This window comes from Podarcis pityusensis (assembly GCF_964106645.2).
Source record: "Podarcis pityusensis genome assembly, chromosome: 15".
In the NCBI taxonomy this organism is placed as follows: Eukaryota; Metazoa; Chordata; class Lepidosauria; order Squamata; family Lacertidae; genus Podarcis; species Podarcis pityusensis.
The window spans coordinates 5,255,023-5,282,011 of record NC_138040.1 but is presented as its reverse complement, the minus strand read 5'-3'; the positions used below and the strand labels follow the sequence as shown (position 1 = coordinate 5,282,011).

At 43.7% G+C, this 26,989-nt stretch overlaps 2 protein-coding genes across 11 annotated transcripts in view; one reads left to right on the top strand and one right to left on the bottom strand.

Annotated features, from left to right (window-relative positions):
- TBX4 (T-box transcription factor 4) overlaps positions 1-26,989 on the top strand; it is a 126,849-nt gene that overhangs the window by 7,827 nt on the left and 92,033 nt on the right. For 4 of the 10 annotated variants that reach the window (XM_080983011.1, XM_080983000.1, XM_080983010.1 and 1 more), the window contains 3 exons: positions 1,266-1,379; positions 2,029-2,221; positions 17,381-17,450. In XM_080983011.1, coding sequence (XP_080839137.1) covers positions 2,184-2,221; positions 17,381-17,450 — 108 coding nt within the window. In that variant the 5' untranslated portion in view covers positions 1,266-1,379; positions 2,029-2,183. Of the gene's footprint in view, positions 1-1,265; positions 1,380-2,028; positions 2,222-11,789; positions 11,809-13,604; positions 13,670-17,380; positions 17,451-26,989 lie in introns of those variants that run through there. The other 6 variants (XM_080983013.1, XM_080983012.1, XM_080983014.1 and 3 more) reach the window with 4 other exon arrangements.
- Positions 13,954-17,084, bottom strand: LOC308463701 (tigger transposable element-derived protein 1-like). The gene is made up of 2 exons (XM_080982279.1): positions 16,780-17,084; positions 13,954-15,980 (listed from the first exon to the last, which is right to left on the bottom strand). Exon 2 carries the CDS (start codon positions 15,796-15,798, stop codon positions 14,098-14,100), a length of 1,701 nt encoding a protein of 566 aa, XP_080838405.1. The 5' UTR covers positions 15,799-15,980; positions 16,780-17,084; the 3' UTR covers positions 13,954-14,097.

The following is a 26,989-nucleotide window of genomic DNA, read 5'->3' as shown; positions in this document are numbered from 1 at the left end:
AGAATGTCCCCTGTCCAAAAGCTCAGGGGCAGCTGCCAATCAGTGTTGGCAATACTGAAGGAGATGGGCAGATGGTCTGAGTCAGGGTAAAGCAGCTTTTTGTGATCCGAAAAAGTAAGATGCAACTGTTAGAATGGTTGGCTCCTTTATGTGGAATGGAGCGGGTAGGAAAATGCCTCTCCGTTGAAGCTTTATTATGATGTACTTTCAGATGTCTCCTTGGGAACCAGGGTGAAGTTTCCAGACCTGCATGAGGGTTAATGGAGGCAGTGGTGGGAAGACAAGGAACAGAAATGCTAAGATCTTCAAGTCATGGTCTCCTAAATTTCATATCTATCCTCTCCTGGCTGGGGAAAAAAGATTTGGTTACATAACACCCTACCCCCATTCCTAGTAGAACTAGGCAAATAAAAACCAGATCCCATTATTCTGATTATAAACTTTCTGCTTTGTTTTGTTTTATTTAGCAAACTTTGCTGCTGATCCTTCTGTATAAAGAAACACTCGCTAACCACTGCTCCTTTCTCAATGTGGTAGAGAATGTGTTTGGCGGCTCTCTAAATGAAGTTTTAATTTCTGCAGTCCCGTTTTTAAATGGCTGATAGCAAAAAGGATTTTTTTTGCTAACAACATTAAAGCTTGGCGTTTCAGTCTTCAAAGGCTGAGTTTTGCTTCTTGCTTAATAACCTTTCTGTGCGGGCGTTTTAAAACTCTGTCGTGCCTTTTGCAATCTCAAAGGACAGAGGGTAGCAATTGTCAGGTAATTCTGCATCCTGCCACCAGATGTCGCCCAATGTCAAAATCCAGATTGACAGAACCTCCTGTTGAAAACAGGTTAGCAAATTACATCGCTATTGTATCTCTCCGGATTTATGTAAAATCTTAAGAAAACAAGGGTGCTCTTTTGGAGCACGGAGCGCGCTTTAACCACCCAGTAGCCCATACAGTTAGGCTGCAATCCTATACCCAGTCTCCTGGAAAAAAGCAAAGCTCAATTGAGCTCAATGGGAATTACATTTGAGTAGACATAGGACTGTGCTGCTGGAATGCTGGGTGAATTTATTTATTTTATTTTATTTAAAAAAAACAAAAGAAAGCCTCGAAATGGGTTACAAGAAGAGTAAAGCAATAAAATTATCAGTAAAAAAAACACTTAAAAGCATTCAGACAATAATAAAAATTGGCAATAAACAGAGATTAAAACACATGTAAACATTCTGCATCTTCTCTGGGCAGGCTTGTCTAAACAAAAATGCTTTTAGCAGGTGCTGGAAAGAGTACCAGGAAAGGGCCTTTCTGACAGGTAACACCTGAAACAGTGTTAGTTCTGCAGATCGAAGCAGTCGAGTGGATGTATATGGGGCAAGGTGGTTTCACAGGTAAACCTGGTCTCAAGTTGTTAATAGAAACTCACAGAAACACTTTGAACTTGGCCTGGCAGCAAATCAGCAGCCATGGCATTGTCTCCGCAGTACAGGTGTTGTATGCTGGCACAGTCTTACACCTGCTAGCAATTATGCTGCAGCATTCTGCATTAACTGTAGGCTCCAGATCAAGCAAAAGGCCCACATAGTGCACATTGCAGTAGTCCAGTCTTTTTTCTTTCTGCAGTAGTCTAGTCTCCCCCCCCCCCTTTATTTTTTTAAAGAAAGCATCCAGTGCAAGAACTGCTGGTCTGGAAGTGGATAAATGCGAATTTATCTTATTTTCTCTGCCTCTCACTCTCCCCTGCATCTGAAATGGTTTAAGTATGCTGTTGTTTAGAACTTCTTTCTATATTTAGAGTTGTTGTTTTTACGTGTTTCACATGCAATTGTTTTAAATTGTTTTCATAAAGATGTAACTATTTTATATATGGCATATTCTTAAAGACTAATAACATTATATGTAAATCTATACCCGAGATGCTGGTTTAGAAGGCAGTTAATAAATCAGTGATAAATATAATATTGTAAATCACTTCAAAATGCCTCCTGGGAAGCAAATAATAAATGAAATTCTTGTTATTGTTATTGTTATTATTCACAGCTTCCTGTGTTCCTAAGAAGGCCACAGAGGGGATGGATTGTTCCTGTTTGACATTGGACTTCAATGTTGCTTATTCTGATGCTGCAAAGCCAATTTTTGTCTTCTTACGAACACTGCCTTCCATGTTAAATCAAGAGATCCCATAAACAGAAGAAATGCATTACACCAACCTTCAATATTTTGAAAGCATCCTGTAGGTATGATTTGTTATGGGGGGTTTTCCTGCAGCTCCAAAAACTACCTGCACAGATGAGGGGAATAAAAACACAGCCAACCTGTTTAATTGTGCATTCAACCCAATTTGCTTCCGTGGTGCTTGATTGATGCTTGCCCTTTGTAGAGCATTTATTCTGATTTATTTCAGGGGAGGGCATGCAGCAAGGAACATTCACCCTGATTTGTTTGCAGAGGTTATACACCTTCCCATCAACTGATCACCACCCCACACTTTTTAGTGCATTGTCCGGTCAATTTCCTATCCACAAAAAAAAAAGTTGATTTGTTATACTGGAGAGGCCACCCACTTTATAACTTCACAAATTATAAATTTCCAATATCTAACACACACATCAAATAAAGTGACCGTCTTACAGCAGCCACAGTGTAAGGATTGCCTTGGCTGGATCTGAACTCAAGGACACCTATTCCAGGACTCCGTTGCCAACAGTGGCCAGCCAGATGCTTCAAGGAAGCCCACAAGCCAGGGCCTTGCCCCTCCTGCCTGCTCTTGATATCCAGCACTCTGAATTTTACAGCCTCTGCTTTGCAGAAATCTGCCTGCCTTGCTTGCATAAAAGCAAAGCACCCATATATATTTAAATAATGTCCGCCGGGAATGTTGGTGATCCCACCACTAGGGGGAGTGTGTCCTTCTCCCGCAATTTCCATCATATTACTCTTAGTTTCACTCCTTAGCATCTTGCCGTTGTCCGGCAAATTAGCATCACCAGCATCACCACCGACAAAATGCTTTAGCAAAGAAAGTGGTTTTTGTTTGCTGTCAGGCTCATACTTTAATCCTGAGTGTCTGGAGTCTGTATTTAAAAGCTAGAACTGAGGCAGGGCAGTAGAGAAACAGCCTAAGACAGAAAAACCAAAAATAGCAGTCTTCCCCTATGACAGTAAAAATATCCTAATAACGGGCAGTTTTGCTGTATGTACAGCAGCCCCCAAATCTGACAATTGAGTCAGGCATAATAATAATAATAATAATAATAATAATAATAATAATAATAATAATTTATTATTTGTACCCCGCCCATCTGGCTGGGTTTCCCCAGCCACTCTGGGCGGCTTCCACAGAGACCAAAAATACACTAAAATGTCACACATTAAAAACTTCCCTGAACATTAGGCAGACTAATGGTAAGGCCAGCTCTTGTCAGATTCTCGCCTTGGGGTGAAGCTACAAGTTCAGCTGGACATACATAATTTTAAAGGTCTGCAGCTGATGCAGAAGAGTACTTGCTGCATTTTGGTAAAAGAGGGATGGGTGTACTCCCAGTGTCGTCAGACTCCAACTCCCATCAGCTTCACCCAGAATGTGCAATGGTCAGGGGTGATGGGAGTCAATTGTCATTGATTTAGGTGGTGTTTCGTGGATCAACATAAGCAAATATATGTCACAGTCCCCTAGCAGCATACAATCTAATGTTGACAGCAAAATGAGACAGAAATACCGTAAGTGGTAGGTGGGAAGGAAGAAGGAGGATTAACAAAGATTGGAGATGACACTGAGAGCTTTGTTTTGTATTTTTGCTTTGTTTCAAAAACAGCATTATACTTCCAGCCAATTGTCCTTCATAAGCATATTAGCCAAGAATGTTTGGGTATATCTTGGTAATTTTTCCATTAACGCACTGTCCCAGATCTGGAGGTACCAGTATACTCTCTGTTTGATTTGTTTTCAGTGTGTTATTAGCAGTGCTTTTTTTCCTTAAAAAATATTTAGGAGTATTCTCATTTTCCTACTCATATTGAAATACTACCCCTCAATGAGGCCAAACTTAGATTTGCAAAATGTTTAGGGATATGCGTACCCCTGCCTACCCCCAGAAAAAAAGCACTGGTTATTAGTATGTGTCATTTGAACAGTTTGGGTGGCGTTTTATTTATTTACATTCATGGAAATGCTGCTTAGGGGTTTGATTGAAGAGGCTGATCTCTTAAATAAGTAACTAAAGGAATGCTTATCATAAATAAAATAAATAAAAAACACTAAGTCCTGGCTGTTCTGACCACAGTGCGCAGGCTGAGGGTCACATTCTGGCTTTAAGCTTTGCAGCAAAAGTCGGAGAGAGATGGAGAGAGTCCTTATTCTCCAAAGCTTTGCTGCCGTCCACCACAGCCACAGCCACTGCCACCACCAAACGTCTCCCTGCAGCTTCTCTGGAGCCTAGCAGTCCTTCTCCTCCTCTGCCTGTGCTATCTGCAAATGGGGGCAGATCAACTGCAACCCTTTCCGAGATTAGACACACATATATATCTATTTGTCTGTTTCTCCTTCCCAAAAGGCTTGAGCAAGCGAGTGAGTTTGGCGCAGGGTCGGCTGCAGACTCCTTGGCACCGCAGCTCTGATTGCTTTGGGTAACCTTTCCCCCTTTTTCCTTCTGGAAGCTTCTTGTGAAGGTTTATGCGGTGTTTTTAACAGGAGAGGTGGGGAAGAGTCCATCTCCACCTCCTCCAACCAATTAAATCGGCAAATGCATGGAAATCTGGCCAGCGTTTCCAACCAATTTATCTGCAGGATTTCTGGGAATGCCGCTGGTCAAGGTGAAGTTTACAAGCATGCACCCCTTTTTCCAGACCCAACACGGGTTCCCTGCCCTTTTAAGGCTCTGATCCACAGCCCCCTACTCTTTGGCCCTTATTTCTCACTGTACCTGTGACCTTCTCACCTCTGTGTCTATTAACCGTAGCTGCTTAAAACTCCCCGCTTTCCTTAAATTGCTCTGCCCGCTGTCTCTTGCTGCTATCTGGCTTGATCCAGCATCCCACTTATTATGTGTGGGATGAACAGATGACTAACTGAAAGGTGTATGAAAACCTGAAATCATACCAGGATGAACGTTCATTGTCACATTTATTTGCCTGTTTGTGCTCTTGATAAGCTTACTGTTTCAATATTTTGCATTTGTTCATTAGCAGTTTGTTTGCCACCTCAGGGGTTTATGAACGGGAAAAGCTTGGGTGCTAATATTTTGATAAACAAATGCAAATAATCAAGGAAACAGATGTTAAGAGGATATTTTGAGGCAGGCAGGGGGTAGGAAAAGTCCAGAAACAGACCTCACTTCTGGCATCTCAGGTGGAAAAACCTCCTGCTGTCTTGTTGCTTTTCATGGACCAAAGCACCACGTAAACAGCAGGATCTGATGTGGAAAAGCAGGAACTTGAGGATGTTACTTCCCCAAGAGAGTTGAGTTCTTCTGGCAGAGAATCACAGAAGAAGCTTGTTCAGGCGTGAGTGGGGGGAGCAGTATTCACCCTTTCACTCATCTCCTGCTAGTCTGGCTCCCCCCTCCCTTTCTTGCACTCAGAATGGTCAAAGGTGGTCCACAAGATCCTCAGTCTCAGGCCAAAACTCTGAGCTCTGGGAGCTCTCTGTCTTCCAGACCTTCATGTGAAGGGTCGTAGCTCAGTGGTGGAGTATCTGCTTTGCATGTAGAAGGTCCCAGGTTCAATCCCTAACAGCATCACCAGGTAGGGCTGGGGAAAGTCTCCCTGTCTGAAATCTGGCTGCCAGTTAGTATAGATAATATTGAGATAGATGGACCAATGGTCTGACTCAGTGTTAAGGCAGCTTCCTATGTCCATCCGCTCTTCACTCACTGCCGTTCCTCCAAAATGCCACTTTTAATGCACAAGTAAAAAGCATCAGCAGATTAAGAAAGCATATAGGGGGGGAAACACTGAGGGGAGAACCTCACTGCTAAAACAGCTCAGCATTGGATGGTGGTCTATTAGGGGAAATTGCACACTGCCCCACCAAGCACAGTCTGCCCTCAGCCAGCCTTCATCTGCCTGTCTTCTTACTTAATGACCAGTCCAGGAGGCAGCACTGGCTGCCAGTTTCCTCCTCCTTAGTCTCAGTGTTGCCCTTGTAGAACTCAGGAGGAAGGAGTCTGAGGACAGAACTAGAAATAGTTGGCTTCACCTGTCATTATCTCTGGCGCCATCTGCTGTTGGGCTCCCAGCCTATCGTCCTACCAGTCCCAAGGAGAAGGGGAAGAGGAAGAAGTCAACACCTTCTTCAACAAATGGTTTTCTCCTGGGACCACAACAACATAGAAGTGCTTAGCATTTCTAGGTAAGAGAATCAGAATGCAGTTGATGTAAAAATCCTTTCCTTATCTGAGATCATGGAGAGCTGCAATAATAATAATAATAATAATAATAATAATATTAATATGTATGTATGCTGCCCACCTGACTGGGTTGCACCAGCCACTCTTAGCGGATTCCAATAAATTATAAAACCACAGTAAAACATCAAACATTAAAAGCTTCCCTATACAGGGCTGCCTTCATATGTCTTCTAAAAGTCAGATAGTTGTTTATTTCCTTGACTTCTGACGGGAGGGCTTTCCACAGGGCGGGCATCATTACTGAGAAGGCCTTCTGCCTGGTCCCCTGTAACCACACTTCTCACAATGAGGGAACCACCAGAAGGTCCTCGGAGCTGGAATTTGGTGTCCAGGCTGAACGATGGGTGTGCAGATGTTCCTTCAGTCAGAGTAGACATTACTGGGCAAGGTGGACAATGGATTATGAGGCAGAGGGCAGTGTTTTGCATGCAGAAGGCCCCAAGTCAATCCCTGGCATCTCCACTTTAAAAGATTAGGTTGCATGTGATGGGAAATATGGCAAATGAAAGATCTAAAAGTGGGAGTGGACTGAGGGAGATGGAGCCTCATTTTCTCAGGTGCCTGCTGTCTTCTGATCCATCCATGATATAATTAGATCTGCCAATGTTTAGTTCTGGAGCCCAGATATTCTTCAGGAAAAAGAACAAGAACTGTTATTTCCAGCAGCTGGTGGGAAGATGGTGGATGAAGTATTTGAAACTGGAGATGGGTTGGATGAGGTAGAGCCTCATTTCCCTAGCTGCTTGTTGTGGCTGTTAACTTCCAGTGTATCCACAAAATAACTGAATCTGCCAACATTTCTTTCTGAAGTCCAAATACTGGACGGGGGCACCAGCTAATGGGAAGATTGTGGATAAAGCATCTAAATCTTGGAGTAGGTTGGGGACTCATCTCCCAGTTGCCTGTTGTTACTGCTACTATCTGATAACTAAATCTGCTAGTGTTTCTTTCTGAAGCCGAACTATTGGTCGGGTGGTGGTGGTGGGAAGAAGAGTTCCTGCCAGCACCTGTGTTCTGGATTGTGTGTCCCTCTTCCTCCAAGCAGTGGGTGCCATCACTAACACCTTTGGCAGTGCACATGGCTGCTGTGAATCTTCAGCAGCTGGAGGTGTTGATGACAGCATCCCTTCTTCTATGGGAAACAGGGCTCTGTTCTGTCTTGGCAGGTAACTGGAGGAGGAAGAGGAGGAGGAGGGTGGGGAAAATGACTTTAAAAGATTGTGTGCTTTCAGCATATATCAGCATTCCTAAACTGGAAAGTCACAAGGAAAGATCCTATTGGAAAAGGGTTGTGGAAAAGGGAAAATAATTAAATAAGATTTAATTGCACAACCTGAATTTCTAGGTTTGCAGCTGGATCCCACCCACAAAATAGTGACAGTCTGGAAGTAGCCTGGGTTTGTCTTCTCAGTAGACATCCTCTGTCAATGTGGTTCATTGCTATAGACTGCAACCTTGTCCGTAAGAAGCCATTTGATTTGATTGACATCCTATGCCCTTTTAAAATGTGTTTTTTGGGGGGTGTTATTGGGTTGTTTTAAATTTGATTATGTATTTTGTAGTTTTATATTTTGATTTTCTTCTGTGAACTGCCCTGAGACCTCTGGGTATGGGGCGGTATATAACTAATAACAACAATAATAATAATAATTATAATAGTCAAAAAATAGAATAGACCTTTTTTTTAAAAAAGGCCCTCCACCCCTTATTGAGCAGCTTTAAAGTGGGTTCTATATTAAACCAAATTATTTCAACAAACCGCGTTCTGATAAATTCAACTCACTTTACAATGTGTATAATCTCTGTAAACATTCTTCTGCAGTGTTTATACAGTCAGAACTAGGTAGAAAGAAAACTCTTAGCAAAATGAAATATCTATGAGGCTGAAAAGATTAAGGATTTTTTTATGATCTTAAATTCTCTGCTACGATTCTGTAGTAGAGAGAAAATGCATTTGTTCCCAAGGATCTCCTTTCTCCTAAAGGTGAGGAACCGCAGGCCTGGAGGATGAATGTGGCCCTCCAGGCCTCTCCATCCGGCCCTTGGAACTCATCCCAAGCCATTCCAGTCGCTGCTCCTGCTTTGTGCCTTTCTCTAGTGCCTTTGCCAGGCTGGCATGTGTCCTTCAGTTGTGGCAACGCCTCTTGCTTGCCTGGATGTAGAGAGATGTATGTGATGTGATGTATAAACCTCTGATTTTTGCTCTGTTGGGATATTACCTACTGTGAAAGGTAAACGTCATATTGCTTTTGCCTCTGGCCCTGCCCAACTTTGGCAAATGGCCCCTGAAAGGTTGCCTGTGAAGGAATGTGGCCCTTTGGCTGGAAGAAAAACATGTTCTCTCCCCCGCCGCCGTCCTAAAGTTCATTTAAGCATTTATTAAATCAAGGCTGCAACCTTTATCTAAGAGCAAGCATCTCAGGCCACCATAGGAGTCAACATACCTAGGACTGCACTGATAGACTGACTGGGGCGACCATATGCATATTGTGAAAAAATGGAAAGGCATCACCCCCCCAAAAAACCAACAACCCCAAAGAGGATACAGATTTGCATTCCTAGCATGTGTATGCTTATCTGTAGATGCAGTTTTAGAAAGGATGGGTGTAATTTAAATAGATCCCCCCTGGCCAACCTGTACAGTTATGGACTTAGAGACCTCTGGTCACAACCCCCACATTCCACCACTGTATATATCCTGCAGCATCAAGTGATGTTATTTAGGGTCCAGTAGACCCATGCACTGCTAAATTCCCGATTGCTGCAATTCAGCCTAATAAGGTCCCACATGAAAGTGTGTTGCCCAAGAACTGTTTAAAAGACACTCCAATTGGTGGGCAACTGTCCTTACTGAACTGCTTGCTGAGATCAATCCGACTGCCTGAGTTTTATCTTTCTTTTAAAAAGAGTAACCCCTCTCTTCCCCATCATTAGATACCAGTTAGTCTGCTGGATATCTCTTCCAAAATATACGCCACTTCTCTCTCTCTCTTTTTTTTACTTAACAAGCTTCAGGATCTCTTCAGGATTTTCTAGGCTGTATCCATGTATTAACACACATCATCAGAAAGCTAACAATATGGAGTTAATGTCTTTGGGCCCACATGGAATTGCTCTTACAGAACTGCTATGCCCTCTGCCTTTCTGGAAAGGCCACTATAAAAATGTACCCTTGGAAGAGTGTTTCTGTCCATTTTGTAAAATGAGTATATGCAGAGATGTTCACAACACACCCAGTTGTCCTCTATAGAAAGATCTCTGTGAAGAACATCTTTCTGAGTTTAGTCACAGGAAGAATTTTGTTATACCAAGTAAATTTGCTTGTATGTTTTTTTTACAGTTAGGCAAGGAAAACTATGCATTGGCAGCTAGGAAATTAAGTAACAGATTTGTGGATCAGTTCTGAATACCTTTTATCTTTGTTTTGGTTTATAGCTAGACAATTGCTGCTGCTATTACTGTTTTTATCTGGTCAAACCGCTTCAGGCTTGCATGTTGGGACACTCATCTTGGGGGCAGGGGTGAGGAGAGAAATCTAGATAGAAAATTAGCATGTAAAATTAAAGGATGCATACAACCTCAACTGCTTCACATAGGATTTTGCTAAGTAAAGAAAGTTATTTTGTGCTCCCCATGGGCAAACATTCAGACACGATACTACATTCCACCTGCATCCTGGAATGGCACAGTCCAGGAAAAGGTTTGCCATGTGACACTGTTGAATCTATAAAGTAACTCCATGAGCAGTTTGGAGGGGATGGAGGGATCTGCATGGTCAGAAGCCTCTGAGTGACTGTAGCACCACCCATTCCTCTAGCTGCTACAAGTACCTTCCATCTAGGGAACAGCAAGCAAGACTTGGAACTTAGAATCATTTCACACGAGGCATCTGTGAATGAATCTCCACATGATTAAAAATCTCCTGGTGATTGCAGAAGTTTATTGGTTCTCATGGCTGCTATACCTATCCACGAAAAAGCCCCTCTTAGCACCAGTGACCACTCGCTCACCCTCCATCAGCGCTTGGTTTTTTGTTTCAAGTGAGGAAATCACTGTGATTTTATTTTGGGCTTGTTCTGATTTTAAATGTGAAGCAGCCTGAAATCTGTATGATTGAAATAAGTTTAAAAATAATAGCTATATCCTTTACATCTAAATATTTGAACAACATTTTATGGTGTCGTTTTAAATCAGATACCTACACTGTTGGAAATTGGTTTGGGGGTGGGGGGTGGGAATGAAATTCCACCAGGGTGTACTGTGAAATGAACATGTATATCTGGCAAACTCTGAAATGTCTTATAAAATATACCAACAGGCAACCATGTTAAAGTACACCATATATTGGGTACATAAATTCTTTCTTCTTCTTTGGTTTATGGCCAATGTTTTTTAAAATATTATTTTTCTCATTGGCTACCATGTGGTGGAGAATGATCTGGAAACCATTATGAGAATATATATATATATATATACACACACACACACACACACACACATGCACACATAATCTCGGGGGAACATGTTTGGGTGAGCATATAGAGAAGCCAAACAATGAACATAAGAGGAGTCCTGAAGAATTATGCTAAAGGCCAATCTGGTCCATCCTGTTCTTGCAAAATTGCCAGTTGATGGGAAGACCACAAGCAAGATTTTGTGGGCCACCTGGGCCCGCAAGTCAGTTTTACTAGGAAACCGGAGGTGAAACTAACCCCTTTCCAGCTCCGGGAGGAGCGCAGGGAGCATTCGCACAACACACCTACACACTACTACTACTACTACTATTAAACACTGCAGCCAACACACTAACGTGTCATGACACACAGTTTGGAAAGATCTGAGTTAATCCTATGCACATTCTGTAAATCTTGTAAAATGTTTTCTTTAGCCCAAGGGCCACATTCCCTTGTGGGAAACCTTCCAGGGGCCACATGTCAGTGGTGGGCAGGGCCGGAGGCAAAAGTGTTTATAACTTATGCTTTTGTACAAGATGCAGCATTCGAGGCACACAAACCAAACACACACATTATTTCAATTCAAGGACACATTCCAACCAGGCAAAAGCTCTCAAGGAAGGCATAGAGCAGGGCTGGTGAGGGAGATGTCCTAGGGGAGAGTCCTGGGGGGCAGATATAGAGGCCTGGAGGGCTGCATTTGGCCCAGGAGCTGAGGTACTCTGCTCCTGCTGTAAATAAATAAATAAATTTACTTGGAAGCAAGTCCCATGGTGTTCAATGGGACTTACTTCCTGCTAAGTGTGCTTGAGGTTGCCACTTAAATGTTGCTAAGGGGTTAACTCCCCACCCCACCCCACCCCCCACACTCCCTGAAACTTTTGAAGACATGTACAAAAATATTAATCCAGTTGCCTGCAGGATTCTCTGAAATTGGAATTTACTGCGATAATCAAAACGTATGTTTTTGGATCAACACGACAACCTTTCTTCAAATACCCCCACCTCACCCCCTTGAACAAGCCGTCTAAAAGGGCATCCATAGTCAAATCCATCATATTTATTACATTTAATCAAAATTTGATTTTGGTTAAATTTATTCCATATGCATTGTGCATGACGTGTTCCCATTTCAAGTCCTGAAACACAGTTCTATAAATATCTCCCTGTTAAGTGGCAGCTACGATGGATCAGATACTTGGCCATTGAACACTAATATGTTCAGGGCCAAAGAAAAGAGCCAACCTGGTAAAACGCCTAGAGTATTGGGCCTTGGGAACCTGGGTTCAAATCTCTGTGAAACTCTGTGGATGACCTCAGGCCAACCAATATATGTCTTACCTAGCCTCCTTCAGGAGGTGGTGGACTTTCATTCATTGGAGGTTTTTAAGCAGAAGTTGGATGGCCATCTGTCATGGATGTTTTAGTTGAGATTCCTGCATTGCAGGGGGTTGGACTAGATGACCCTCGGTCCCTTCCAACTCTACAATTTTATTATTCTACCTCGCAGGGTCATTGTGAGAATAAAATGGGATAGTCCCTATGTGTGCTAGCCCCAGTGCTTGGGAGGAAGTTACCTCAGATTAACAAATAAAAAACTGTACATTGTCATAAAATTGTTATACAAGGGATGGAGAACCAGTGGTCTTCTCAATGTTTCAGGACTACAACTCCCATCAGCCCCGACTAGGATGGCTAATGGTTGGAGATTATGGCAGCAATAGTCCAGCAACATTTGGTGGGGAGCTGGTTCCCCACCTTTAACAAACTACACTTCCCAGGATTCTTTGGGGGAAGCCAAAGTGGTATGATACTGCTTTAAATATATGGTACCGATGAGGCCAACTCCTATCATCCTTAGCCAGCATGGCCAATGGTAAGGAATTATGGGAGTTGTAGTCCGCAACATCCAAAAGGCACAGCATTGGTTACCCTTGGCCTAGGGCACGTTTCCTCAAACTCAGCCCTCCAGATGTTTTTGAGACTACAGTTCCCATCATCCCTGACCACTGGTCCTGCTAGCTAGGGATCATGGGAGTTGTAGGCCAAAAACATCTGGAGGGCCGAGTTTGAAGAAGCCTGGCCTAGGGCCTACTCAAAATACTGTAGTTTGAGGGTCTAACAAATTTCCTTCAAGTGTCCTTATTTCTCCTCAGATAACTGCAATTCCCAGTGTCTCCAAGGGAAAGAGTAAAAAAAAGAGGAACTAAGAAACCAGTTAGGGCCAATCTCAATACATTTTGCTGCCTGAGGCAGTAATGCAAACACAGCACACACCGTTGGTTAAGAGGCCTAGTGCCCAGGCTGGTGAGGTTATTTTGGCACCTGAGGCAGAAAGTCCGATTAGAACCTCTCCTCCTTCCCTGGCAATAATAAAAAATAGAACTTTTAATTCAGCTGCTAACAATTTGCTGCCACTTTATAACAAGCCCAGTCCTGCTTTACAGCAGCACAGGTGACCTGAAGCCATTTTACAGGTGGAGGTGTTGCTCTGTCTTTAAAGCAGGACCGCAGGCCTGAAATGTGGCCTTTGGGTCTCTTCCTTAGACTGCACATCCTCCCCAGCCATATGCCTCGCCCTCCTTGATTATTTTTGCCTGGCTGGAATGTGACCTTGAACTCTGATAACGCTCCCTGCTTGCATGGATGGAGGGTAGAAAAGGATGTGTGAAGGATCTAGCCTTCCTTAAAAAGTCAAAATCCACATTCGCCTGCAGTTGCCTCTGGGAAAAAGCTTGCCCAGGCTGAAGGTGCACAAGGCCCCTACCAGATGAAGTGAGGCAGGTGTGGGTAATTGCAGAAGATGCAAAATGTCAACAGGTGTGTGGATCTTAGCATCAAAAGTACTGTACTTAAGTGATAGAAAGGAGAGAACCTCACCGGCTCTGAGGGGCTGAGTTAAGTAACTAAGGTGAGGACATACTCTGGAAAGAGATGAGAGCAGATACAATTTACAGTGGTGCCTCGCAAGACGAAATTAATTCGTTCCGCGAGTTTTTTCATCTAGCGAATTTTTCGTCTTGCGAAGCACGGTTTCCCATAGGAATGCATTGAAATTCAATTAATGCGTTCCTATGGTCAAAAAAAGTCCAAACAAAGCCAAATTTGGTACAACAAGAGTTTATTAACTGCTCTTTAAAGTCACACATACTTTAAAGAGCATATCAAAAATTGAAGGAACAATAAATTAAGTTTCTAAACATGACAGGAAAAACATTTAAAAATCAAAAAAGGGTACATTACATTTTCTAAGACTCTGGGGGACCACTCGAAGAAGGTTCCTCTTCCACTCTTTGCTTCTTGCTGAGGAACCTGTCCATGGTCTGCTGCTTCATCCGCCTTTTCCGCAGCTCCCTGAGAGGCGACATGACCGTCGTATCAAAAATGTTCGCTTGGTCATGTGCCACGTGCTTGTCAGGGTGGTGCCGCTCTGCAAAAGCCTGCACCTCATTCCACTTCTGGCAAATGTCCCTCAGTTCTTTGGAGGACAGCCGTTCCTCAGTTGCTTCCTCCTCTTCCAGCGAGGCCTGCTCCTGCGCAACCTCTGACTGCAGTTCAACCAGCTCCTGGGTGGTCAGCTCGTGGTCGTGCTCCTCCACCAGCTCGCAGACGTCCTCCTCTGTGACCTCCAGGCCCATGGTCCTCCCCAAGGCAACAATGTCCTGCACCACTGTCGACTCTGGTGCATCAGAGTCACTTGGTGCCACACAGTCCGGCCACAGGCTGCGCCAAGCGCAATTCAAATTCCTCTGGCTGATCCCCTTCCAGGCCGTGGTGATCATCTTCAAGCAGGTGACGATGTCGAAGTGGTCCTTCCAGAATTCCCGCAGGGTGATGGTGGTGCAATCAGTCACCTCGAAGCATCGCCTGAAAAGCTCCTTGGTGTAGAGTTTCTTGAAATTGGCGATGACCTGCTGATCCATCGGCTGGAGCAGTGGCGTGGTGTTAGGCGGCAGGAACATGATGTTGATGAAGCTGAACTCCTCCAACAAGTCCACCTCAAGGCCTTTAGGATGAGCAGGAGCATTGTCCATCAGAAGAAAAGCCTTCAGCGGCAGGTCGTTGTCCAGCAGGTACTGTTTGACAGCAGGGCCAAAGGCAAGATTGACCCAGTCCACAAACAGCACACGTGTGACCCAAGCCTTGCTGTTGGATCGCCACATGACACTCAGCCGCTCCTTGTCGACCTTGTGTTTCTTGAAGGCCCGTGGGTTCTCCGAGTGGTACACCAGCAGGGGCTTGATCTTCAGGTCGCCGCTTGCGTTGGCACAGAAGAGCAGGGTCAGACGGTCCTTCATGGGCTTGTGGCCAGGCAACTTGGCCTCCTCCTGTGTGAGGAAAGTCCTTTTGAGCATCCTCTTCCAAAACAGCCCGGTCTCGTCGCAGTTGAAGACCTGCTGTGGAACGTAGCCCTCCGTCTTCACAACCTCCAGGAACTCCAAGGCAAAGTCTTCAGCCGCAGGAACATCAGAACTGGCAGCCTCTCCATGCCTGACCACGCTGTGGATTCCGGATCTTGCCTTGAACCGGTCAAACCAGCCTCTGCTTGCCTTGAAGACTTCTGGCTCGGCCGAGGTTCCTGGCTGTTCCCGGATGAGGTCTGCGTGCAAGGCCTTGGCCTTCTCACAAATCACGGCCTCAGTCACTGTGTCCCCTGCACGCTGCTTCTCTTCTAACCAGATGAGCAGCAACTTCTCGACCTCCTCCAGAACAGCTGGGCGGTTCTTCACGATCCTGGTGACTCCCTTGGCTGCATCAGTCGCAAGGATCTTCTCTCTCATCTTCAGGATGGTCCCGATGGTCGATGGGTTCCTGCCGTACTCCCTGGCGAGGTCCGTCACACGCATTCCACCGTCGTGCTTCCGGATGATCTCCTTCTTCATCTCCAGCGTCACCTTCTCCTTCTTCCTCTCGCCGGCCTCCGCAGCAGCAGCCTTCTTGGGTCCCATGGCAGCACAGCTGTTACCTTTGTAAACTCAGAAAAAGAAAAAAAAATCAGCAATTCAAACCCACAACCAAGTCCTTGAATTCCAAACACCCAACCCAAAATCCAAAAACCCCAAAAAAAGTTTTAAAAGTTTAACTTACGAAATGGCTGCAAATCACCAAAGTCTTCAAAATCCTCAAATGGCTGCAAAAGAAGTTTTGGGAAAGCTTTAAAAATCACCAAAGTCTTCAAAAACCTCAACTGTTCCCCCAGCCCCTCCCCAACTGTTGCAAACCCCTCCCCAACTGTTGCAAACCCCTCCCCAGCTGTTCCCCCAGCCACCCAGCACACAGAAATTCAAAACCCAGAAATTTTTTTCCAAAAAAAACAACATGGCCCAATGGTTACAGAAAACCATAAAAATTCAAAAAAAAGCACACAAGCTCCCAGATTCCTGCAAACCCCTCCCCAGCTGTTCCCCCATCCACCCAGCACACAGAAATTCAGAAATTCAAAACCCAGATTTTTTTTTCAAAAAAAACCAACATGGCCCAATGGTCACAAAAAATCATAAAAATTCAAAAAAAAGCACACAAGCTCCCAGATTCTTGCAAACCCCTCCCCAGCTGTTCCCCCATCCACCCAGCACACAGAAATTCAGAAATTCAAAACCCAGATTTTTTTTTAAAAAAAAATAAACATGGCCCAATGGTCACAGAAAATCATAAAAATGCAGAAAAAAGACACACAAGCTCCCAGATTCTTGCAAACCCCTCCCCAGCTGTTCCCCCATCCACCCAGCACACAGAAATTTAAAACCCAGAAAATTTTTTCAAAAAAAAACAACATGGCCCAATGGTCACAAAAAATCATAAAAATTCAAAAAAAAGCACACAAGCTCCCAGATTCTTGCAAACACCTCCCCAACACCAAGTCCTTGAATTCTAAACACCCCAACCCAAAATCCAAAAAACCCAAAAAAAGTTTCAAAAGTTTAACTTACCAAACAGCTGCAGAAGAAGTTTTGGAAAAGCTTCAAAAATCCAGCAAACTCTTTAAAAAGCTCAGAAAGGCCACCACACCGCGTGCAATGTGTTGCTCCTCGAGGTCAAGTCGCAACTGCACCTCTTCCAGCAATGCACCCTGGGTTTTAACGGTTTTACGAAAAAGGAAACAAACTTGCAAGACGTTTTCGTCTTGCGAAGCAAGCCCATAGGGACATTCGTCTTGCGAAGCAACTCGAAAACGAAAAAACCTTTCGTCTTGCGAGTTTTTCGTCTTGCGAGGCGTTCGTCTTGCGGGGCACCACTGTAAATGGAGGCCAGGATTGACAAGAGCATTTTACATTGCCAACTGTGTCTGGCTATTTTTAAATTATTAGCTGGGGTGTGTGTGACTATTTTAAAATGGTCTTTTTGGCTTGAGATGTTCTCAATGGTTTTAAAATGTGTTTTTGTTTTATTTTTAATTGTATTACTTTACTGCTTTGTTTGCTGCCTTGGGTTCCTTTGGGAGGGTTTTAAATAAAATTAAATAGAAATGTAACTGATAAAAAGATATCCACATTTAAAAATAAATAAATCCTATTTTTCTTACTAATTTAGCTGCTCTACCACTGGAAGGATGAAAATGGTGGAAGACACACCCATAGATGACTCCATAGCCCAGATAAATGTAAGTGTCCTTTGTGGCTGCTGCCAGTATTTCACCTTGCAGACCTTTCCCCCAGAGTAAAAACTACTTATCATATGCAAGCTTGTGTACTGAAGTAGTTTTTATGCTGTAACACACACACACACACACACACACACACAGACACACTTACTTTGCCCCAGCTGTGGGCAACCAATACTTCTGTAACCTCATGCTGGGAGATGGTAGCTAGGACATGCACTTAAATTATGGAACTTGCACCCACAAGAGGCAGTGTTGGCCACCAATATGGCTTTAAAAGAGGATTAGACAGATTCATGGAGGATGAGGCTATGAACAGCTACTAGCCACAATGGCTATGTTATGTTCTACCTCCAGTGTCAGAGCTATCGTGCTCCTGGATACCAGTTGCGGGGAACTTCAGGTGGGCAGAGTGCTACTCCCATGTCCATCTTGCAGGCTTCCCATAGGCATCAGGGTGGACAGGATACTGGACCAGATGGGCCAGTGACCTGATCCAGCAGGCTTGTCTTATATTCTTATATGACAATATATTGGTTAAGGTTTTTGGACTAGAACCGGGAAGACTTGGGTCCAAATCTCCTCCACTCAGCTATGAAGTTCACTGGCTTACTTTGAGCCAGTTGATGGTTGTATTTATGTATGTTTTAATGCACCCAAAGCTTTTCTTATACTGCAGCACAGAAAGAGTGCGATAAAGAAGGCCCGAGATATTTTTGTGTCTGATGCAGAGCAGAAAAAGGACACCCACACACCCAAAGTCTGCCCAAATACTTTGGTGCCTGAAGCAGAAAAGCCTACAAGCAACCTCTTCCCATGCCCCCACAGAAATGAAATGAAATTCCAGAAATAATATATTAGATAGCTATTAATTTGGTGCCTTTTCATGACACTGCAAAAAACAGCTGTGCCAACCAGTTGTGGTTGGTGTCATGGTCGGAAGTCCCTCTTCCAGACACTGAGTTTGGATAAGGGATGGGGGCAAAATTTGATTCAGTTTGCATTTTAAGGGGAACCCACCTAGTTCATGCTTTCCAAAGCAGCACACGAACCAAAACGTGAGAAATTTGTAATTGTCTGAATTTTGCAATGCAATTCTCCAGCCAAGTAACGTTCACAAGGCATATGTTAGTGGAAATGACATACAAAAATGTGTATCTTGGGGGAAGCTGCTTTGCAAAAATATGTGTTTGCAGAAATCGCATGCAAATATGCGTATATTAGGATCGATTAATAGTAAAATACTGGTGACTTTAATTGTGGATTTTAAATTAAAAATAATAATTGCAAACTGATATGGAAATGTGGAGAAGCTGAGTTTAAGCTTTTATAAATGAGAAATCTAAATTGGCAGATTGCCTCATCCCTAGCATGCACCTTTGCCCTTTTGGATGGTCAACACCTGCATTCCAAAATTAATTCTGCTCCTTGTAAGAAGCTCTGCATTGAGTTGCTAACTGAAGAGAGAATAGCTAGTATTTTTAAGGCATTGTTTTCAGCTGTAGCTTTCCAGTAGCAAATGTGGGGTGGGGAGAGAGGGTATGAAGTTGTTTTATCAGGTTCGAGCCTGCAGCTTATGGAACGTTATGGATTTCTTTTGCATTGTCTCCTGAGGATTCTCCAAGATTAAAAAGTAAGGTACTGTGCATCCGGTTTGGCTACAAACTGACTGGGGAAAGCACTTGTGTGCTAATAGGAAAAACATAAGCCTTATTTTTTTCACCTGAAGGCAGTACATTATAGAGGAAAAATAATAACTCACCCTGTGTGATTTAGATAAAAAATATATATATTTAAAAACTCTAGCATAGGATCTCTAGCCAGGGATGACCCTACTACAAGGTGGAGTGAGCTATCCTGTGTCTCTGGTGGCAGACTTTGGGGATACAATTGAAAGCTGTTGTAGCTAACCTTTTCTAATCCAAAGAGCCCAGGTCAAACTCTATGGAGGGCCAATTGCCGAATGCACATGACCGAAGTGTAAAAGTGTAGCTGAAGTCAAAGTCAGACTGAATATCTTAATATTGCATGTGGTTATGGGCCATATTAAGAGAAGGGCTGTAGCTCGGTGGTAAAGTGTCTGTTTTGCATGCAGAAAGCCCCAGGTTCAGTTCCAGGGCTGGGAGAAGATTCCTGTATGAATCTGAGTTCACCTGGGCACAGTCTTGTCCCCGTCCCCACCCCAAGTAGGGTGAGATGCACTGTAATTGTATTTCACCTGAGAGCAAGTGTGCTATAATGGTTAGAACATCACACTCTAACCTGGGAGACCTGGGCTCAAATTGCCACTTGGCTATGAAGCTCACTCGGTGACCTTGGACTAGTCACTGCCTCTCAGCTCAACCTAACTCACAGGTTAGTTGTGGGTATTTAAATGAGTAGGGGGACAACCTTGAGCTCTTTGGAGAAAAAGGTGGGATATAAATGCAACAAATAATGACTATACTTTAAATTACTGTGTTGTTTCTAAATATGCATCTATGCACTGAAATTAGCAAATGCAAACTTTTGGTCCCTTTTTTTGGGAGGCGGGGAGTGATGATGCGCACCATCCTGCTCTTCCTGTCGCTGAGGAGAGTGTTCCACAAGTGGGGAGCCATAACCTCCCTCTTGTGCATAGGTGCCACTATTTTGGTTACATAAGGAACAGAATGCACAGACTGAACATCCGAAGTAGAATCAGTGCTCCCCCCGGGGATACTCAAGGGTACACAGTACTGGCACCTCTTTTTGTTGTTGTTAAAGAGTGTGGCACTTAAAGTAACAACTTCATGGTGAGTACTGCCACCTCTTTTTCTAGAAAAAAAAAGCACTGGAAATAATGGTGATTAAAAAATAAGCATACTTCAAGGATTCAGGATCCTATCCTGGCTCTGATGGCTTGTGAGCTGGGATGGATGGATGGACCCGTCAATTTTGGTCCTCTCAGTTTCTCATATTTCCAATCTTAAAATCAGTTCTCCACATTTCTGCAGCAATTCACAATTATTATTATTACTATTAAATAAAATTATCCTGAAAATGTCAGCATTTTTGTGTAAATTTCTAATAAAGCACATTTTTGTATGCAATTTCCCCTAATACAATGCATTTTTTGTTTTGCACAAATACGTACATTTTCATGCACACTTTGCCCTAGTATATACATTTTTGTACACATTACTTGATTGGAGAACCACATTGCAAAATTTGGAGATGTATGAATTTTGAAGGACTGATGAGTTTTGAGTTGCATATTATGTCGGAAAATGCGAATTGGGTAGGTTCTGAGTCAAATTTCTCCCCCATCCCTACCTGTGACAGATGTTGGGGGAATGCCACAGAATTGTGACAGAGTTTCTTCTGTATTTAGTGGAGTGTGTTGGGGTCTGGCTTAAGCCAGCTGAATATGTACAACTGGGGCTTTGGGGAATTAAATTGAAAAGGTACAAGGTGAGGTGTAGAAATCATGACGTGTGAAGCGAAATGGGAAGCTCCTGCTTTGGCGGGGAGTTGCCACAACCGCTTCAAGGTGTTCCTGAACCTGTCATCAGGCTGTTGGGCCTCCTTTCCAAAGGTAAATAAGCCACATAATAAGAGTGTCCGCAGCTGACATTCAGCGGGGATACCAGCTGAGGCCGAAAGGAAGAGAGCATGCATTGGCTGAAGGAACCAGCATATATGGGAGTTCGACGCCAGTGCAGTGTGGAGTGTTTACCTTAACAACTAAGGAATTATGACTAATAATCTGAGGATCAATGCAGAAAGGGGACATAAGAGACTTTCAGGCAAAACACATGCAAAAAAAAGAACAGCCATCGCAACTGGTTCCCTCCAGATGTTGTTGGACTCCAGTTCCCCTCAATCCAGCCAGCATAGCTAATGGTCAGGGATGATGGGAGTTGTAGTCCAAAACAGAGGGCACCAGGTTGAGGAAAGCCTTGGTTATTAACAGTTCGGGAAACACTGGTTTAGAACTTTTAAAAAAAAATTCAAAGCAGCATAGGAAAGACTAGTTGACACTTGCAAAAGGCCTTTAAGCTGCATTTTCAGCCCTAGCAAAGGAAACTGTTTTTTTGAGGTGGGGGTGGGGAAGGAAATGCATGAAATTTCTGTTTAGCTTGAATTTCGTATTCCTTGTAATTAACATCATTCCGTTTGATTAGTTGCTAACAAGCTGCTGCAGCAGCTGCTTAATTTCCCAGATCTTTATGGCGACCCTCGCAAGAACATGTGGGATCAGGTGTTCCCCCTAATTGGGAGCGATCTTTTGCTGAATTTAGTCAAATGCTCTTTGACATTTCACCCTGTTGGGGTCTTGTAAAAGTAAACTCCCTTTAATTTCACTGGGAGGAGATCTGGGAGATATGGAATAAGTTTTAGGGAAACTGCTTTTGTGCTGATAAGGATGTGGAGAGAGCTGCTTTGAGGGTGGCACTCGATGTTAACGAGAGATGTGAGGGTGGTGTCATGTGGCTTGCTTTTTCTCCCTCCTCCAAATATCGCCTCATTCAGGAGTGCAGAACCTTAGACCTGGGGACCAAGTGTGAACAGATAAAGGTGAACTTGCCTAATTTGGACTTTCTGAATACAACACGCTAACTGAAACTCAACCATTAATTGAAAAGTCCACTTCTCCAAATATGTCATAGGATCTTGGAAGGGCCATGCTTTTCCTGTTCCTAAAAAGCTAGTATGAAGTGAAAGCCAAAACAAGACTGCATCATAATGCAGACAACAGCACCAGGAATATTAGTGTCTGTAGCAAGGGAAACTATATCTTCTCCTTGTAGTGTCATAATGCTGGTGAACGTCATAACCTGAGACCCACTGGGGTCAACACAGCTGGCAGACATTTCTGATCGTACATTTCTTTCACAGCACTAATATTTCTGTTTTGAGTTAGCGGGCTGTAAGTTATTGTTCTTAGAAACTATTGGCAGCTAGCAGGACACCAAGGAGAGCTTGTGCCAATTAGGAACTCAGAGAAGCTGCTGAGTTCCTTCAGGCTAACTGGAAGGTGAACTATGGCTTCGTAGAAAGGCAGAGTGCCCCTATGCTGACATGCTGATGTCACGCCACTTACACAGAACATGTTTCTGATACCTGAGAGGTACAACTCAGGAATACCATATCTGAGTGTTACAATTCAGAGGCTTCATCCTGCTAAGTGTTGAGTCTGCAGAAAGACGTTCCCACAGCTAAACTGCAAGATGTATCTAGGGCTGGATCTAGACACATTTAAAAAAAGTGTTTCAGGAAAACGCATTGTAATCTTCATTATGGGAAAATTACGTTGGCGAAAGACGGGATTCCACAGTGCCATCTGGTGTCAGTGTTATAACACATATAAAACTAATGTAGCTGAGTCCCATGATTGCTTAGGCCACAAGATATGTCCATAGTTGCAACTGCAAGGCCAGTTATGCCTAGCAGGCCTAAATTTGAGATAAGGGCCTAATTTTGCTCCTGCCCGTGGGAATTGTTGTAGCAGTTTGATGACTCACTTTTGTGGACACTGGGCTGGGCAGTGAGCCGTGGCCTGGCTGCCACCCCTGGACAGGCCACGAGAGGACCATGTGAGGGGGCTATGAGCTGGCGGAAAGAGGGGGGAAATTAAAAAGGGGGTAAAAGAAGAGGCGGTGAGCAGGCTTGTTTCGTTGATGGTTGAGTGTGTGAAAATGACACACACAAAAATAAGAACAACCAGCCAGGGAAGAAAGCAGGGTGGGGGAGTTGAAAAGGCTCATTTCTTCTACCACAACCAGCACCAATCCCCATCAAAATACATTTTTTATGCATTTTATTTAAATGTATATTTAGTGGGCTATCTAGATAGAGCAGTCAAGTCCCAACATTTCCTGTTTGCTAGAATGGGCACACAGAGGAATGTGGCTCCAGCAGGGAGGACTTCCTGTCAAACCTGCAGGAGCTACCTCCCCCTGGGTGCGACCATGTAGAGATGGGTGTGACCCAAATAAAAGGACTGATTGTGTTGCCAATTCTCTCTCTTGATCTTTTACTCTCTTGGTGTCCTTTCTTCATCTGCTCTTTGCCTGCACATGGCTCATCCATAACAAAGAATGTAGGCCCATGTTGTAAGTCTGAGACTTAGCTCAGACTTCTCTCATACCCTCCAACATTTCTCCAGTGAAAATAAGGATGTCTTCTTCTTCCCCACCACCCAGCTGACTGTGATGCTCCAACTACTGGGCGGCTTTCAACATATATAAAAACATAATAAAACTATACACGGCAGTCTTCAGATAACTTCTGAAGATTACATAGTTACATATCTCCTTGGCTTCCTGGGTTGTATAACTCAGTACCCTCCAACATTTCTCCAATTAAAATAGGGATGTCCCAAGGGAAAGTGGGATATTCTGGGACCAGATCAGAAACCAGGACAGCTTCTGTAAATCCAGGACTGTCCCTGGAAAACAGAGACACTTGGTGGGTCTGTCTTCTCTTCAATATAATCTACAAATGCACCAAGGCATCCTGGATTGCTTCATTAAAAGGCTGAAACCAGCTAACTAACAGCTTCCTATTTGCTGCAAAGGAATGTGTTCTGATCTATGCTCGCTCACGTGAGTAAGGAAGCATAATATACATTCCTACATATTTCCCCTCTAAATAGGCCAGGAACAGAACTGCATCATTTTGAAAAGTGCAAAAACTGGTTTTGCATAGCTGTATTTTCAAATACTGAATTCCTCAAGCATTGCTACATACAAACAAACCTATTTTTAAGACAAAGCCAATTCCTGGCCTGGCCAGCGATGAGCTAATATGTGTGTATGTGAACCAGCTTGCAAAATAGCTCTTCTTTTAGGGTTGTTATATTATTTGTGGCATATATTCTTGCTCATCCAAGTCCTCTGATCTTAAAATTGAAAAGAGAGAGGTTCAGAGTTAAACTAAGGGGTTGTGTATGATAAAACATAGAGGCCTATTTGTTAAATGGTTTTGTCTTATGAAACCAACTCTCCCCCCCCCCGCCTGTCCGCCCGCCATATTCTTGGTTTTCCCATTACCAGTTTTATTGGGTTTTCTGTCGGAAAAAGATGTCATCTGAAGCTTGTAGCTGAATGCTGACTGAGATAGTATTCTGTGCAACACACACGCACACACACCTCCAAACAACCCAGCCTCTTTTGAGTGTGTGTGCGCACATGCATATGTGTGTGTGTGTAAAACCTTCTGATGCTCGTAAGCAATGTGGCTCCCTTCCCAGTTAACGCGGTGGGGCGGAGAGGTCTTTGTCTTTCGGATGCTTCTCCCACACTCTTCCGTCACCTGACCACAGCAGAGGTGTGAGGGAGGAAGCAAACTGTGTTCCACCTACTGATGCCAAAATATTTCTCTTCCCCCGCACCGCCCCCTTCTTTTTATAGCTAAAGGAAGATGCATCTGAGTTTCCTAAGTTTAGGTTGTTTCTTTTTAATGGAAGAGTTGGATTATTTTCGCCATATCTGGCCTTCTGCAGTTGTAATTTGGGGACATCGGGTTTTATTTGGGGGGTACACTTTTCATATACCACCTGTTTCTTGAGAATCCCCACTATTTTGATCCATTTTATTTTTAAGCAATCCTTGTGACCAGCCTGGTGCCCTCCATATGCTTTTGGACTGTAACTCCAAAGCCCTGGCCTTATCCAACAGGGCTCTTCTTCATGCTCTTATGATGATTGTTCTCATCCCATTGCTGTGGGAAATCTCCACAGCGCCATGAATCAAATCATTTTAAAATTCTACTAAGCACCGCCACAATATTGGTGGGAAGGGCAGATTTGCAGGTGGCTGCAAGGGACAGGAGAAACCACAGAAAGTTGCCTTTCTTCCTGTCCCATGGTGGATATTGCTCATTTATTTATTTTGCCCAAGCCTAGCCACTCAGCTACCTTAGTAAAACACACACACACACACACACACACACACACACACACCACATTTAAAATGCGTTATAGCACTGTGACACCAAATGGTGCTGTGGAGTTCTGTCTTTCGGCAACTTGATTTCCCATTATGAGGTTTACAGTGCGTTTTCCTGAAACTTTTTTTGATGTGTCTAGATCCAGCCTAAGAGAAAAGTGTTGTATGAAGTTGGGACTCTGTCTTTAACCCTAGGTGAGTAAGGGGTTTCATTTTAAGGAAGGCTTCCATTTTAAGGAACTCTAACATGTTTCTAACCATATCAAATAATTCCTACGCAGTTCTTGCATCTCTGAGCCCCAGTGCTCCTACCCGCTGGCTGCCTATTCTTATGAACAATTAAATGGGCCTATGTACAAATTAATGTGCATGCCAAAAGCACAAATCCTACTCCACTCCACAGGTAACTGTTGGCTCCTGTGTCAGTTTAAAGTCCACATAGTTATTTCTTTATTAACATTTATTTATTTAGAGTTTTATTTTGCAGGTTGTAGGTGCTACTTAATCTGAGCGATTAGATAAAAGTCATTTTACCCATTGCAAGAAATTACAATGGCAGCATTCAACATAGTACTTCAAGTCAATCCACTGAAATACACTTAACAGCACAGAAATACCACCAACGGTACCAAAAAGGACTGATAGTAGTATTAGAACACTGAAATATCATAGAAACTTATGAAGCCATATTACACTGAGTCCATCTAGCTCAGTAATGTCCACACTGACTGGCAGCAGCTCCCCAGGGTTTCAGGCAGGCGTCCCTACCAGTCCTACCTGGAGATGCCAGGAAGGATCACAGGCCTTTATACCTTTGATGCGGACCCTTGCTTTTAAAAGGGTGACGTTTACATATGGTCAACAAAAGGGGAGTGTTCATATGCCTCAGAGGCAGCACTTTTATTCCCACTTCATGTGTGACCAGGGCATTGAACCCTGAAAGCAACTTCACAGAGTAATGCCGAGCGAGGCCTGCCTTCAATTGAAGATTCCTCCGACTGCAAGGGACTTGGGATATTGTTCACTGGCAGGTTGACATACAATATTATAAACTGCACTTCCTGTGACTGAGAAGTACTTAACCTTGAGGCTTCCCAGGGCTTCCTCCCGACTTACGATGTCCTTTTTATAGGATGGTTGATGCTAGTGTTTGAGTGATTTCATTGCCAACTCCCCCGTTCTATGGGGTTGGGTTTTTTTTAAAGGCCTACTGTCCAATTTAATGGGCAGTAGGCCTTAAAAATACCTACCCCTTTAATAGCGCCGCTGAATCTCTTGCCCTTAGCGATTCATCCCTCGAAAGCTGTGTCACAAATGCCATTCGGAAATCCGTTAACACAGTAACCTTTGTCAGTCTCCCAATTCGCCCTCCTCCTGGGGTGGCAGGAGATTGAGAAGGAGGCAAGTCTGGGAGAGATGACCTGCTGACCCACCTTAAGCTGGGGAGGAAGGAAGTGGTCTTTAAGGTAACAGCGATGCCAAGACCTGCTGTGTGACACGCCCAGAGAGCCATTCCATTCTGATGTTGTTTGGGCCCTGAAAATGAAATGGGGAATGCTAATGCAATGCAGAATCCATCATACAAGTGCTGCAAAACAGCCGTGAGCTTGTTTTGAAGGCTTGCAA